Genomic DNA, 16,523 nt, shown 5'->3' with positions numbered 1-16,523 from the left:
TAGTAGTGGATCACACTGTATGGCTCATATTTTATGGCTAATAATAAAATGAGATACAGTGTAACATACCAATATTAAACTAATCCAGCATCGGCATGTCTTTTTACTTGCTAACGTTTAGAAAAAGCAGGTCAGTATCTCTGTAATCATCCATATTATCTTGCTGCATCAGTCATTTAATTTATTCTAATCAGATTTTTGATTTTTACAGAGCAGCAGTTGTTTTTGATTTCAGTAATAGTTTTTAAAGGTACTATACATACATTTTTTGTGCCACGTTTATTGCTGTAGATAGGTGGTGGTAACAGTCAATTGTTAACTGTCAATGACAATACTGTTTGGGGTCAGAGATTGTGATATAGTAACTGACAATTAATGCTGACACTGGCTATATGGCAATAGCATAAAACTAGGTTTGGCCTACATACAGTATTTTGAAACAATGATTGTCTCTGAAGACTGAAAGCATAAACTGTTTTTGGAATAACGGTGATTAAAGAAATAATTTTGCACCATAATTCGTCCACAAAAGGCATAAAAATAGCCTACTATGCTAAACAACCTCACAGAGTTTATTTTTCTAGCAACATACAGCAAATGGCAGAAATGTCCTCAGCTATAAAAATAAACACAGCAATAATACGTTGACATTTAGAGATATGTCATCATGTGCTGTCCTGAAATGTAATATAGACTGAAAACCACAGCATCAATAATGTCATTATTTGTATGCAGTTAATGTAAGACATTTTTGCAGTGGATAAGCTTGAGAAGATTTAATGAAAATAATCAGCTATGACATATCACATGAAAATATTTGTAAAATTAAGCATCAAAACATTAGAAATTGTCATAACAGCAAAAAGTGTCCCCAACTGTCGCCGGCTACATGACGCATAAACCGGTGAGCTGAATTTAAAAACTGTCTGTGGTGATGCTGACGACCTGCGGCTGCACTCTGTTCCTGTTACAGCTGAAGAGCCACGCTGCCCTCGTGTGGCGATAGCGCTTAGAGAGCAGCACATAGAGGACGGGGTTGACACAGGGATGCAGGTACTGGAGCATAGTGCAGACAAAGTAGAACATCTCCCACGCCTGTCCGTGACGATACAGCCCCAGGTACACGCACAGCTCCAGCACATAACCAGGAAGCCAGCACACTGAGAAGGTAGCAGCAGCCAAGAACACCATGACGGAGGCTCTGCGGGTGTTCCTGGCACTGGACACTGACATTACAGGACTCTTGTGGAGGAAAAGAGCCAGACGGACATAGTTGAAGGCGATGACCAGCATTGGAACAAAGTAGTAAAGTACAAACTGACTGAGGACCACTTGGTAGTGGTGCTCATGAATGGTTGGAAGGCAGAAGGTGAAGTTTGCCAGGTCTGGGCCAATACTCTCTTTGTTGGCAAACATTCTCAGAGGCAGGCTGATGAAGAAACTGAGGGCCCAGACCAGGACAAACATGAGGATGACCAGGTCCATGGTGGGCGGCTGGTACGGGTTGGTGATGATCATGGCACGGGCCATGGACACAGCACACAGTGAGTAGGTGCTAGCTGCCAGGCTAAATGCCAGCAGGAACTGGTACACTTTGCAGGAGACATCACCCAGAGGCCACGAGTGGCTGACAGCAGAGTGCAGAGTGAAGGGGATGAGCAGCAGGGTGAGGAAGTCGGCCAGAGTCATGCTGAGTAAGAGGATGTCGAGGCGGTTCTTTCGTAAGGTGTTGTACTTGGCAAACAGGGAGAAGACGAGCAGGTTAGCACAGAGTCCAATGCCCAGGATCACTCCACAGGTACAGGCAAAGATCAGTCCATAGGTGTTCGGAACAGACATGTTGGTCTCATTGGTTTGACATCACCTTTTAAAGTAGGAAAAAGAACATCATTTGTATTTTGGATTTGTCAAGCAGAAAACTTTTGTACAAATAATACATTTCAAGATCCAGTGTGTCACATTTATGAGGGTTTATTGGCAGTTGAATTGAATATCGTACCCAGAAGTGTTATAATCCCTTGAAAATAAAAAAATAGTTGGGGTTTTGTAGCTGTGATATAAAGGGCCTTGCTTTATGAAGGCTGCCATCTTGACCTTGACTGCAGCCTAAACAGACAAGCTGTCTCACGTATTGAAGCAGAAGTTTACTACACAAACCAAGAAGAATCAGTCTTGAACACATAAATGTGATGCATAAACCAACAAGGTGAAGGCCAGTGGAGGAGCCCTCCATTTGTTGCACTCTGCAGTCTCACCGTTAGGTTTCACTACTTCTTCCACACTGGACCTTCACACATCAAGACTCTGGTTTGTGATTGTTGACAAGAAAACATGGAGACATCATCGTAGGATCTTTAAACATTTACAAAGCAATTGACTAAATAATAAGATAAGTTAATCAATAATGACAGTGATTGTAACTACTGTAGTAAAAATGGAAAGTAACACAAGATCTAAACACAGAGGTTGCAGGACAAAGGACAAAATGAGACACAACTATCCGCTGCTTTGCATTTTTTTAATCATGTTGTCAGATTGACAAACTTACCCTTGTTTTTCCTCAAAGCCTTCTCCTCTCATCATGTTTGTGAATTTTCTTCCATTACCGGCGTCCATCCTGCTCAACTGGACTGCAGAGGCAGAGGTGGCAGCCTCTCACGGCTCATTACAGGGTGTGATTACTGAACGTGGAGGGCAGAAAGGCAAACATCACTCGGGTCAAATTGATTCTGGTTGACTTGATTTAAAGACAAACGGCCTCTGAAACAGGTGCTGAGAAAACAGCGATGTGCCTTCCATACCTGTTCTGTTCTGAGGACATGCTATTATGTTTCTGTTTAGTTTGAAACTAAACTGTGAAAATGGTCTAATTCTGTTAACACTGCATTGATGATATTTTCAAATCAATACCCCTAACCATGGCTGCTTGTTATCATCAAGTCACCTTTGGGTAATCAGAGCAGTGTCCCCCAAGAGCCACTTGAAGACTCATCTCCTCTGTGAGCCCCTCCTCTCCTAACACCTCCTCTATCAGCCTTTAATAACTAACTACAGGACTTATTTTGCACTTTCCTTACCCAATCTCCTGCACTTTGTCTCATTTAGCACATTTAGCCCTTACTTGCTTCAGTATTTACGTCAAGGTCTTTTTAACCGCACTGTGCTGTCCCTTTCAGTTGTAAGTCACTTTGGATAAAAGCATTTAAACTTAAATGAAAGTTGGTCACCCTCCATCGAGAAAAAAAAAAGTCCAGTCCATTGATTACATTCTGGGTTCCTCCCCTTCTCTGAAGATATTAATGCCTCTCTCCATTGTTTGATTGATTTCTTCGGTGTGAGCTGCAGGCTCCTGACGGCAGCTTTATCAGGCTTTCCACAGCATTTATGATTATGTCAGCTAATGGCCTATGGTGTACACTGCTGCTCTTAGCACAGGATATAGCTGACGCTGATGCATTTACTATTCCCTCCATTACCAGTCTCCGTGCCATCCAGTCAGCGGGCTGTTAAAAATGCCACATGTTCTCAAGTGGGACATTAACAGCTTCATTGTTCACAGTGTTCTATTCATGCTGGAAAAAGTCAACAACCAAAAAAAGAAACAACATAATTTCTGCCCTTTATGGCAAACATGGAAAACCTGTTTTGAACCAAATCTTGTGTAAAACGCCTTCCTTTATAACAAGGTTAAAAGCTGCAATGAAATCTTATAAACCAATTTGTACAAAAAAATGATACTTGACACTTTGAGGACACACAACACTCACTGCTCACTGTCAGGCCCGTAGTCTTTACATCTCCCACTCTTTCACAATAAAGCGTATATCATAAGCTAAGCAACAAAAAAGAAAGATTGCGTTTATCTTATGACAAACAAACTGCTGCTGGCGCCGGTTAATCAAATATGAGGACTTGTGTCTTTTTGTGTCCTCAAGATTGTAATGTGAATATGTTCAGGTTTTGTTATGGAGACATAACAAAAGCAAGTACTTTGAAGATGTGACCATAATTATTCTCCATTCTTTTCCTTTCATTTCATTTTCTTGATGAATTGATTAAAAGACTCATTGAGAAAAAAAATCAACACATTATGGATTATGAAAATGATCAATATTTTCAACCAAATTCACATTTATATCAACTTCAGTTTGTAGCTCTTATATAGGCTGTTTAACAAAACCCATCATTTTATATACCTGAAGAACTAACTTAATTAGAATTAGAAGGTTGCTCCACAAAAAGGTTCAGTCAGTCCTGAGACAACTGATGCTCAAAATATACATCTACACACTCATGCAATAAACAAGTCTCAGACTTGTTGATAAATTACTAAATAATGATAAATTACATAACATTTAAACACTCATGGAAGTATTTTGGAGTTCATTGACTTGTTAAAGCACATCAGGGAACCATGAGCCCTACCAATAATGACTGATCCACTTTTTTAAGCTACATAATATAAATTGTGAGATTTGGTTGGATATGACTGTTGAACACTCACTCACTCATCCTCTACCGGGGGGCGCTGGTGCCAATCCCAGCTGACATAGGGCGAAAAGCGGGACTGTTGACCCTAGACAGGTCAACAGTCCATCACAGAGCCATATAGAGACAAACAACCATCCACTCTCACACCTATGGTACATTTGTGTGTCCAAGTCATCTAATCTCCAAATCTGCATTTTTTTGAACTGTGGGAGGAAACCGTAGAACTCGGAGAAAACCCACGCACACACGGGGATAACATGCAAACTCCATGCAGAAAGACCCTTGTTCCGACCGGGTCTTTCTTGCTGTATAGGCAAGAGTGGTAACCACTACACCAACCGTGTGGTTGACTGTTGAACAAAGACACTATAAATCAAAAGTATTTACTAATGGCTACAGTTTTAATGTTTGATTAATTATGGAAACATGTACAGTATGTTCTCAGTGCAAGTGAAGAACATTAAATGAGTCTGACAGCCCTGAGTCGGGCTTGTTCTATAAAAATAAACTATAATGTAAAATGACAAGAGTGGGTTTAATGAAGCATCCAATAAGTTACACGTCCATGAGGGATGTTAGGGTCGGGAAGGAAAGCAGGATCATCAAAATAAAACTCAAACCACAAAAGAACTTTTGCAGGATAGAACTAAAGTGCATTATGGAATTTCGTCAGCAGCACCAGGATACATTCACAAAATAAATATACACTTTCAAAGTGAAATAAATTATGGCAGAACAGTTCAAAGAAATGTATTAGTTGTATTAACGGTTTGTCTGTAACTGTAAGTCCATGATAGTCAACACATTGTATACAGCCAAAGAAAAGTGGACCACTCCGCATCCCAAATTTTGTGAAGTTGCATTATATTCAAGCAATAAATATTTCCTCTGTGCTCTTACTTGTGTGCACAGCAGTTTGGGGCTGGTAACATAATGCTTTGGGTTTTTTTTGTATTCGTTAAAGACGTGTGAAGATTTTTCCAAATAAATATGGACTTCAGATGATGCGATGAAACTCCAGGAAGTATGCGATTGCTTCAGAACAGGACACACATAGCAAAAATATTATTGTACAAGCACAGCTCCGGGCCCTTCATGTGACTGTGGCTTTGAGTCAGGTGTGGCTCAAGTCTGTCAGGCTTTCAGTCTAGCTGGAACTGTGTCAATGTCTTAGTGCAGTACCAACCATATCAAGGCTATTGGATGTCCCTCAGCCAAGGTGCCAAATCATCCATGGCTGTTGTGGCCGCCCGTGCCCGCCTCCGCCGCTTGTCATTCTCTCTTCGCCGGCCCAACCTGACTTTTTTTTTCCTTTTGGTGGCCACTTTTAGTGGCTGGTCCTTGTAGGCCACAGCCTTGTTGGTCTCCTGGGGCAAATTCGGACCCTCTCTGTCCAGCCTGAATCTGTCAGGGAGGTTTTTTGTGGCTCCTGGTGGTTTCTGGTGTAGAGTATTACCACTGAAGGTTTGGCTCGTGGTTCCACTCTGCACAGGTGCTGCTTGTTCATCGGCCGTGTGCACTTCCTCTAGCAGCTCCTGCAGCCACATGCGACGCTTGAACTCCTGCAAGGAGCGGCCCTTGTCGTGCATCAGCTGGGCATGGCTCACTGATCTCCTCCTTAAAGCAAAATTTAAAAGGATTAGACCCATGCTGAGAGAATTGTGTTTTCATTTCTGCCAGTGTGTCTGATTTCTCTTAGATTTTCAATGAAACAAGCAAAACCGAATGAACTTTCTTCACTCTGTGGCGTTGACTTTAATGTGTGGACCAGTTATAGAAGTGTCTGTAGCTAAAATTCAAGGTCAGGCACTATGAAAACCTCAGGACAGTAGATGGCAGCAAAAGCAAGTTTCTGAGAGCCATCACCAGTGTGAGCTCTAAACTCTCAAACAGCCAGAGCTGAAGCAGCAAATTTCCCCTGTACATTACATTATTCTGTTCAGAGAAACTGTGGTTTTGCTTTCAAAATCACAATACAGAATGTTTTTGTTCAACCATCTGACATTTTTTAACCAGCCTTTCATTGTTAAACTTCCTCAGTGCATGGCATGAAATAATTTTCCAATGCGTTTCAAAAATTAATGTCAAATATAACTCACATTCTGCAACTAAGTGCATCAACTGGTCTCCAATCGAGAGTCACTGGGGAGCACAGCAGGAACACAGCCAGACTCCACTGATGTAGCATGACTATTGAACACATCTTTAAGCCAAACATCTGAAGGACATAAGTAACATTACATTCAGTCACTTATTAAAGCAAAATGAACTAAGTAAAACCTTTTTTTGTATGAATAATACTCATTTTATTGTTATTTCATTGTTTCTGTTAGTAGCAGAAAAACAACAGTAGCTGTGTAGTAACATCTCACAGGTGCCAATAAACAGTTTATTAAAGGTGAGAAGAGTCATGGACTTACATGATGTGGATTTTTTTTTTTTTGTGAAAATCCACTTAAGGGTCAGTCTGCAAGTTCTTTAGCGATGATCTTGTTGCAAAAATCAGTTTACAAACCATTAAGAAAAATCATTTCGCCAAATACAATTTGGCCATATCAAAACTTGTGTCCAGGTCCATTGGTGAGAAGGCAGCCTGGGGAAATCCCCTGTCAGTCTGCTCCATTCATTTGCCTCCCAACAGTGTGTCTTGAGCTATTTATTTCTCCCCAGCGTCCCAATTAAAAGAGAGATAAAGATAGAAAGAGCAGCAGCTTGTGAGCTGCAGAGCTGCAACTCCTCTCAGTGCAGCATGAAGAGTAATCTCCTGAGGAGTTAACGCTGAAGCATCTTCTCAGGTGGCCCCGAAGCTGAGAGCAGAGCTGTGAGGCGTTTTTTTCAGTCCAGCGCTGTGAGGCTGTCTGAGAGAGGCACAGAGAGAAAGTCCAACTCCTCTTTCGGTGAAGATGCAGGCACTACACTATAGCTTTTTACCCATTAAGTCCAGTCCTAACACCCTCCCCAAACTCCCAAGCCCTCGCCTCGCCTCTCTCCCTCCCTCCCTCCCCCAACCCTTCAAATACACCTGCTGTGACGAGAAGGTAGTGCAAATGCAGCATCCAGAGCAACAGAAAACAAAGAGCACTCTTTATTTAAGATAGATTTAAAAAGTTGTTTGCAATGCATTTCAAATGACTGCAATTTCTTAGGTAACTCCCTCATATGGAGGTCAGCGATGACAGGTGTGCACCAGTGGAGGTAATCACTGGTTACCAAGCAGAGCATGTACAGTATGAGGGGAGGGGCAGGGTTACTCCAAAGTAAACAGCAAGGCCTAACCACTCTCCCACGGGAGAATGACCATAACCTCAGAGAAACCTAACCCACAGCCGCTCACTGAAGACCTTTGAATTCACCTCCACTCTGCCTCAGCAAACCAGCTCACCACCAAATGGTTACAGTGGGTGCTGAGGTATCTCTGATATTCAGCTATTAAGGAAAGTGTATGAGCTTTGCATCGAGGCAGCTGTAGACAATCCCATTCCTCTGTGTATGTTCAGGCACTGAGCCATATATGTAAAGGGCCAGTGTGTGGGTGATGGAGCCATATTATAAATTACGTCAGAGATAATCTGTATTAGTTTGATGTTGATGCGAGATGAAATTAAGGAATATTGAATTTAGAAATATATTGCAAATATTATATTTGGAGTGTGTAGAATATGGTTCAATGAGTAGTCACCTGCATACATTTAATGACATGTCTGCTGATAGTGTGACTGCACTGCTCGGTCAGTTTTTATTTTGTTTTTCTGTTGCTCTTGATAAATCAGCTTGAGTAATTTAAAAATGAATTGAATATTGGAAAGTATAGATTATCTTTATGCATTGTTTAAGTGTGTGAGTCAGTGACTTCACCTCCTTTTTTTCAATTAGCCATCATATTTAGTCTTAAAACTCACTCAAGAGGAAAGATTAGGAGATGATGGACACAAAATCAAATGCTTTAAAATGGATGTCTGTTTTTAAGTAGATTATTTGGCAAAAGTTGTTTTAATTTATTTTTTTTGTTATTTTAAACTTGAAACGGAACATTGTTTTTGTTGAACATTGTGTTTTTGTGATCTTTTCACAGAGCTGGCCATGTTGCACAGTCACGCTTCAGTAGTGCACAATGGAAGGGCAAACAATAGCTCTAGAGCACATGTGTCAAACTGGTGAGCCGGGGGCCACATGTGGCCCTCTAATCGATTACATGCGGCCCCCCAGCCCGCCCACCACTGTGCGAGGTGATGGAATATAAGACTAAATGTATTTGCCTAAATGTAATATTTTTATATTAAAAAGACATTCGGTTGTAATCATTGCTTTATTAAATGTATTACACTCAACATGAAAATACATATATTTAAGCTGTTTTAATCACAATGAATATCTTATATTGCCCATCGGCTTCTGAATAGTTGTTTTTTCCAATTTTTTTCCTCTATGTCGGCCCCCGCTTGACCAGACTAGATGCTCATTGGACCCCAGGTCATTTGAGTTTGACACCCCTGCTCTAGAGAGTTCCGTTCATGTTTTATATTCCCTTAAGTCCACTATCAATTCTTCCTCATATATTACATACTACATTCCTGCTATTGTGTTTTAATTTGAAATGGCGTTTTCAGATTAAAAAGATCTGCATCCAAGCTCCATATCAGAGGTAAACTATATGGACAGAAGTATTTGGCCACATCTGTTAAGTATTGAATTCAGATGTTTCTGTCAGGTTTCTGCCTCAGCCCCTGATCTCCAATGAAGGACAATCTCAACGCTTCAGCACACCAAGACATTTTGGACAATGATATGCTTTGTGGCAACAGTTTGAGGAAGGCCATTTTCTATTCCAACATGACTATGCCCCAGTGCACAAAACAAGGAATATAAAGGCATGGTTTGACAGTTTGGTGTGGAAGAACTTGACTGGCCTCAACCCCATCAAGCACCTTTGGGATGAAATGGAACAGCGATTGTGAGCCAGGTCAGATTGTGAGCCAACAGTTCAAAATCTTGAGGAGCTTTTTCCAAGAAGCTGTTATAGCTGCAAAAGGGGGACTAACTACATCTTAAAGTACTTTATGTGTTACCAGGGTACCTCATGATACAATATGATATGTGTTACATGGTCCACGAAACCAATAATATCACAATACAGAGCTTTGTGATAGTTTTTGTATTGAACGTGGCTGAGGCATCTCTTAACATAGCTATCTCCACCATTATTCCCACCCATAGTACATGTATTTTACAGTACATTACAGCAACAGGGACTGTAACACGTCATTACAGTCCCTGTTGCTGTAATGGTCAGGCATCCAAATACTTTTGTTCATATAGTATATGTGGTGATGTGTGTATAATTCCTCTATCAATATTTTATTCCATAGACAGAATCAGTCGGTCAACACTACTGCCCCTGAGCAACACTGCTAACATGGTTTCTTATATAAGACTCTGCCAGTGTTTTGATCTTACACATTTACTTTGAAGTCCCCGAAACTGTGCTTGTTGTTCCACCTAAGGAACTCTGGGATCTTAACTTACGCAGTTTTTCCACAGCACTCGCAGTGAGTTGAATGCATTTGTTCAAAGTGATTTTGACACAAGTTGTAATTGGACTTGAATGAAAGATAACAGTCAATGGCCTATGAAAATATTACTGTCTGAGCACTCTGATTTTGGGGGGAGTCCGTCAATTGTGGTTGGAGTTTGTTCTCAAACTGGTTAAATGTTCCCGAGATTTATTCCTGAGTCCTGAGCCATCCAGTAAAACAACAAAACAATGGAACAGCCTGTGCTGATAAAGTAACACCAATTCTGTCATTGTAAAAACTACAAATGCCCTTATGGTGACAGTACATTGCACTCCATCGCCGTCTCTTTAACTATTATTAGGTGTGACTCAGTTTCACGTGGTAAGTCTGTTGGCCTGCCAATTCATAGTGAACAGAGCTGGAAAATGTACTAAATGAATCTACTTATAACTTGTAAAAGTACTATTACTTTGATTAGATTTCACTCAAGTTCAAGTAAAACCTCCATAAAAGTAGCTAATTTAAAATGTATACAATTTATAAAAGTTACTCTGTTAAACACATTTCTGCTATTGCTTAGTTTTCAATTCATTAAAAGGGAAAAATGTGCAAATAACATTGAATATTTTAAGCTTAAATGAAGTTTCTGTGTAGAAGTATGTGGACTAGTTAACGGATAAATACAGTGAAATAAGAACAAGCACCAAAAATGGCTGCCGCAAAACAGCATATAGTGAGATTGTTTGCAGCAGTCCCACTTATTATTCTGTCTTTTTTAATTTTATGTCAAGGTTATGAGAGTCATTGTAAAATTTAAGATGAATACAGTCCATTCAAAGTCCTAAGTCGTTTTCTCTACTTACCTGCTCTGTTTTACTGGATGGAATAACTTGCATTTCTATTCATGAATAAAACTCATAAATTATTTCTGTGAGCTGTGATGATTAGTAGAATCACTTCAGGCAAGACTGCAGAGCAGTTGGTGGTAAATTACTTAATAGACGGCTCAGTATTTTACAAGCAGTCATGATTCAGTTCAGCAGAGGGGTCCAGAAGGGGTTTGGGGCTGGGACAAATATATGGCAGACCCCCCTGCTGTCTCGAAAACTCTGCTTTCTTCTGTTTCCAACGTGTCTGCCCCAAACTTCCAACACTTTAACATTCGGTAGGGAAAAAAAGACCTCATTTGATTCCATTCTGCAAAGACTTTACCTGCAAAAAAATAAGAAAAAAAAAAAATCCCATTTCCTGGCAGACAGCGGCATATGGAACAGGAGCCAGGAAAGCTGCTTTTGATTCATGCTAAATTGCACTCTCAACGCAGAACAGTATTGCTGTGCATTTTTCACTTCACATTCACACGTACAGCACACTTATACACACGCACACTCCACAGTTTTTAAAGAATTTATACACGCTGGTTCTAAGCAGCCAGCTCACTCACACACACACATCCAGAAAAACACCCTCATTTCATGTTAAAACTCTGAGTTCAGCATCTATTTTTGAAACCGTTGTACACATTCCCTATATTGGCCCACCCAATTATGTCATAAACCCTCTCTAGTTCCTGCTTTTGTTGTGGAGTTACATTCGCTGTGTACTTGGCATGCCCACTACAATTCTGTCTGTTCCAGTAATTCGGTGTTAATTCGAATGAAAGTTGCCCTCTGACGCTGTCTGCATCCTCCTGCGTTATTTTATTTTATGACCATGTCAAAGCACCACTGCCCTCAAACTCTCAACGCTCATGCAGCTAAGTGACATTTGAACATTGCAGAGAAGTGAAAGGTGAAGACACATTCACTAAAAACATCCAGTATATGCACAAATAATTCAGCCCAGTGTCTATTGAGCATGACATTCAAATGTCATATGCACCGTAACCATACATTTGTCCGTGGAGAACAGAATCAGAGGTTTTTAAGGGGTATTTGATAATGGTCTCTTTATAATGCACTCAAGGCTTTGATCACTTTGCCATTTGTTCACATGAGAACGTAAGGTTTGTTATCCTGGAAAACCTCACTTGAGAAATGACTTTTGCAGAGTTACTTTCCCCTCTTAATGGTTTTTTAACGGTGAGTTATTGTACGGCCCATTTCAGTTCGTTCATCGGAGCCATGCTTTATAATGTCATATTGTGGGCAGCTGGGAGAGTTTCCTGCTAATCATCCACACCTACCAATCATATCTGTCGTCCCATAAATGCTCTGTATTCCTTTTCACCTCCCTCTGCGTTGGTCAGCTATTTTCAACAGCTCGGCTACTAAGAGGACGCTCTGTTTCCTTTATTGTTGTCAGTGTTGATGTGTTGAAGGAGCTTTTCATAAATACATGAAATACAGTAGACATTAACTTCTTACTCTGACTATATAAAACTCTGTCCAAAGTCTGGCCAATCACGGCCCATGGTCAGATATTGTAAGGCCCGCAGCTTCGGTTTTATAATGCATTATTTATGGCCAGGGAAGGACTGGGACAAATCGACCCTGGTTCACATGTCATCCCCATTATCCCAGCTGGTAAGGAGCTGAAACTTTGAAACCAGAGTCCCAGGTTCGCAACCCAGTGATGACAGACAGATATACGCATTCACCTCCTATTATGTTATCTGACTCCAGATGTGAAAGGAAAAGCTTAAGGGGACTCAGGTGCTGCTCGTCTACTGCTGGTAAGTTTGTACCAGGTAAACAGCAGTCACAAGGAAACCTGTATTTAAAATTCCTGATGGAGGCAGCAATAGAATAGCCCAACTATTTCTGGTAAGCAGTGAAAAATCTAGTCGGTGTCTGCAGGAGTTACCGTGCACAGAGGCTGATGTACCACCCACAACACTTAAATTGAAACAACGTTTTAATTTTAGGCCATGTTGAATCACCCAGGGCTTACTACTAAAACAACTACTAATGCACAATTGAACATTTTCTAATTCACTATCACTCATCTTCTACCGCTTTATCCTCCATATGAAGGTCGCGGGGGGCACTGGTGCCAATCTCAGCTGACATAGGGTGACAGGCGGGTCACACCCTGGACAGGTCACCAATCCATGACAGGGACACATAGAGACAAACAATCCATTCTCACACCTACAGTCAATTTAGTGTCCAATTTGCCTAATCCCCTAATATGCATGTTTTTGGACAGTGGGAGGAAACTGGAGAACCCGGAGAAATCCCACGCACACACGGGAGGACATGGCAAACTCTGTGTAGAAAGGCCTTTGTGTGCTAACCACTACACCAACCATGTGGCACAATTTTCAAACCATATTAGAAATTTGAATAGCTGAAGTTACTTTAAAAGTTTCAAATGGACAGAATAGCAGCTCAGGAGATGGTAGAGACCAAAAACAGAGCAAAAACAGTGAGTATCGTACTCAACACCATTCATCACGTAGACTAATGTGAGTCAACAGTTCACCACATCAACTTAAAAGATGTTCATACATCAGTGCTGGGTTCAAAACCTTTTTCCACTCTTCCCAAGTGGCCACATAAATCATCACTGCAGTGTTTTATTATTTGGAGGGCGACAGTAAAATGTTGCTTATGTTAGTCATGGTCCATCAACGCTCAACCTGGACCCCACCACTGTGGATGTAGTGTTGTATGAATATACAGTATTTCTCACACTTAAAACAATAATTTTTAGTCCAATGTTTTACATTTTCAAATTCCTTGTGCTGTGTATGTGGAGATTTACAAGTTGGTAAATTGATGTTTCCAGTAGTTAATGCAGACTTTTATGGTTTAAGCCATAATGCATCACGGAAAGTTAGTCAGGATTTCGGTGAAGAGTCACTGATCCACACTTTAAGAGGCGTGCATCCTGAACATTACCTAACTCCTGCTCTGGGTTACCCAAACATGGTCTCTTTCGTCACACATTTATTGGATCTGAACATAGCTGTGAGATTTGTCTGTTTCTGTTTCTGCTGCTTGATATACGATAATCCTCCTCAGGTTGTGCTTTGGGGCTGATTTCTTATTTACAACTACTTTTTTTTTATGTTACCCATAAATGTCAAGCTCCTGGAGACAGTGAGTCGGGGGAGGTCCAGCCAGAACAAAAGCATGTTGTCCTGACTCAGTCTACAGAACAGGTATATTAAATCATTATTTTTCAGACAGGAAATATCTGCCACTGCTTATTTTGCCTGCAAAATGTATTTCTAAGATGAAATGATTCCTGCCTGGCACAGCTCTGCTCTCATCTGAAGAGGCAGATTTTTACATTTTTACACTTTTCAGTGTGTTAGAGCTTGTTCCTAGTGAAAACCTTACAAGTTGTCCATTTTATGATTTAACTGTGTATTAAATCGTGACCCATAAGTGATTGAAAATTAAAAAGAAAGGTACAAAGAACAACTCTGTGACCAGGGGCACACACTGCATTTGCATTTCGCTCTAAGCAGATGTCAGTGGTGGGGTATCAGACTGTGGCCTGGCCTCTCTGCTGTGGCCCTGTGCTCCAGGCTCTGGGAAAAGCGTGCTCCTTACTTGCCTCCCCAAACCACAATCTGCCCCATGTCTGATGCCGCCCTCCCCCCTCACTCTCCTGACCTCAAGAGGCAGAGCCCAAACCAGCTGGACGAGGCCCGAAATCCCACAGAGTCACCACACAGCCACCACCAGCAGCCACCCGCCACCCTCCTGCCCCTGACCTATCACCCAAAGCATTACCATAAACTTTTGCCTGTCTGCCAAGCAACACATTGAGACTCTGCACTGCTCCTCCATGTAAAGATAGCTCTGTCTGTGGGCAAGAAAAAGTGGAGCTGGTGGACAGGGCTCACTGCTCTTGGTTATAATGTGCATTTTACATGCGACATAAAACCGACTGTGATGTTTTATGTTTTGTGGCTTGTGGTGATGCCGTGGCATTGCTTGTGGAGCGGTCTCTCCTGCCCACGGCCACAACTACTGTGGAGTATTTGAGGCTGATGAAAAATGTGTTAGCCAGTGTGTGTGAAGCTTTTTTAATGCACACGCCACAAGTCTGCGTGCGCCTCCACGTCTTTAACTCCCCCGACAAATCTTGCCATGTTGCGCTGCCGCAACCTCGGCGAAAATTGAAGAATCAATAAAGGCCTGATTGAGAAGACCACACACACGTGGTGTTACGGTAATGACAGCCCAAGTCTGTTTGTTTGCACAAGTGAAGAGCAGGCTCAAATCGTTAATGACTGCTTTGCGTCCAGCGTGCAACCACAGCTAAGCCAGTGGGTCAACAAGGTTGGCCAGACAAACCGCCACACCATGTGTGTGTTTGTGTATTTGTTACCTCTTTAGGACATTTTCTGGCACACACACACTGAACTGGAGTCCAAAAACTGGCCCTTATGTGACAAAACTTAATTTCTGGTTAGGGAATGCATTGTGTCTATGAGTGTCCTCACTACAAATGCTGAAGGTTGATATACAAGTGTTAGAATTAGTCAGAGTTTCCTTTTAATTTAATTTGCTCTTAATTTGCATTTCCATCCTCAGTGCACTCATGTTTCTTTATTTAAAAGCGTTCTTGGAAACACACAGATACATGAAAATTGTTGTTTTCCCAGAGGAAAAATATATATCTCGGAGACATTTCAGTTAATATTTTAACACTGAAAAAAAAAATGCCTCACTTGAAATTTCCAAATAGTTATAATTCACAGTGTGAGCCAAATTCACTTTACTGACTCAACGCTGATCCATTTACTGTAAATGAGCTTGTCTCTGTTGGTTTCCTGACCAATTACAGCACAGAGAACTTAGGTCCTGTATTTATTTATCCATATGTTATTTTAAATGGACTGCACTCAATGCAGAGGCCTTGTTGAGCGGTCTTGTTCTCCAAACCTGCTTTGGGACATGCTAGCAGTGCTTGGCAGACGGACATGGATGCTGAAGGCAGCCTCTGGACAGCTTTATCCTGCGCCGAGCGAGGCCACCCGCTTCGCGCTCACCAGGGCACAGTGACTGGCACGGGCCCTCGCCGGCCTCAGTTTTCACCTCTCAATTTTCTGCTTCTCCAAGAGAACTGGAGAACACTGCACACTTTTAAAGCCCTGCAACCAAGAGAGGATGTCACTGCGGGCCAGAGAATATGAGGGCTCAAATGTGTGGTGGTCTCGAATACAACATGAGTTATGACTGAGAATGCTTTGGCTGCCTCATTTAATATTCGTGGAAAATCAGTTTGTCAATTAATAGATTAGCTGACTGACATTTTTAAGCCACATTTCCAAATATTTGTTGGTTCAAATGTGGTGTTTTATATGTGACAGTAAATTGAACCCTTTTTGGATGTCATGGTCTGCTGGATAAAACCGTCATTAATGTAAATAGTTTGTTAGACACAGCCCTATTGAGTTAATATAATATTTGTGTGGCACCATTTGGATAAGTCATCTCACTGGAGAACACGAAGGAAAACATGAGAAATGAAAGTGGGTCAGTGTTGTGGCATGTTGGATATACAAACCCAAGTGTTATGGCTGCAGCAAAGCAAAGTTCAGAAGGAGAAACTTAA

The 16,523-nt window shown here is 41.3% G+C and overlaps 2 protein-coding genes and 1 long non-coding RNA gene across 3 annotated transcripts in view; 1 reads left to right on the top strand and 2 right to left on the bottom strand.

Annotated features, from left to right (window-relative positions):
- LOC122775571 overlaps nt 1–16,523 on the top strand; it is a 64,028-nt gene that overhangs the window by 31,265 nt on the left and 16,240 nt on the right. The window lies entirely within an intron of this gene.
- On the bottom strand, nt 916–1,839 carry LOC122775569 (galanin receptor 2a). The gene has a single exon (XM_044035545.1). The coding sequence runs from the start codon at nt 1,837–1,839 to the stop codon at nt 916–918; it is 924 nt and encodes a 307-aa protein (XP_043891480.1).
- Nucleotides 5,008–7,372, bottom strand: LOC122775570 (parathyroid hormone-related protein-like). The gene is made up of 3 exons (XM_044035546.1): nt 6,912–7,372; nt 6,591–6,709; nt 5,008–6,108 (listed from the first exon to the last, which is right to left on the bottom strand). Exons 2-3 carry the CDS (start codon nt 6,707–6,709, stop codon nt 5,688–5,690), a joined length of 540 nt encoding a protein of 179 aa, XP_043891481.1. The 5' UTR covers nt 6,912–7,372; the 3' UTR covers nt 5,008–5,687.

Source organism: Solea senegalensis, linkage group LG10, assembly GCF_019176455.1.
Source record: "Solea senegalensis isolate Sse05_10M linkage group LG10, IFAPA_SoseM_1, whole genome shotgun sequence".
Taxonomy (NCBI): Eukaryota; Metazoa; Chordata; class Actinopteri; order Pleuronectiformes; family Soleidae; genus Solea; species Solea senegalensis.
Note: the sequence above shows the minus strand (reverse complement) of the source record. Positions and strands in the feature narration are given on the sequence as shown.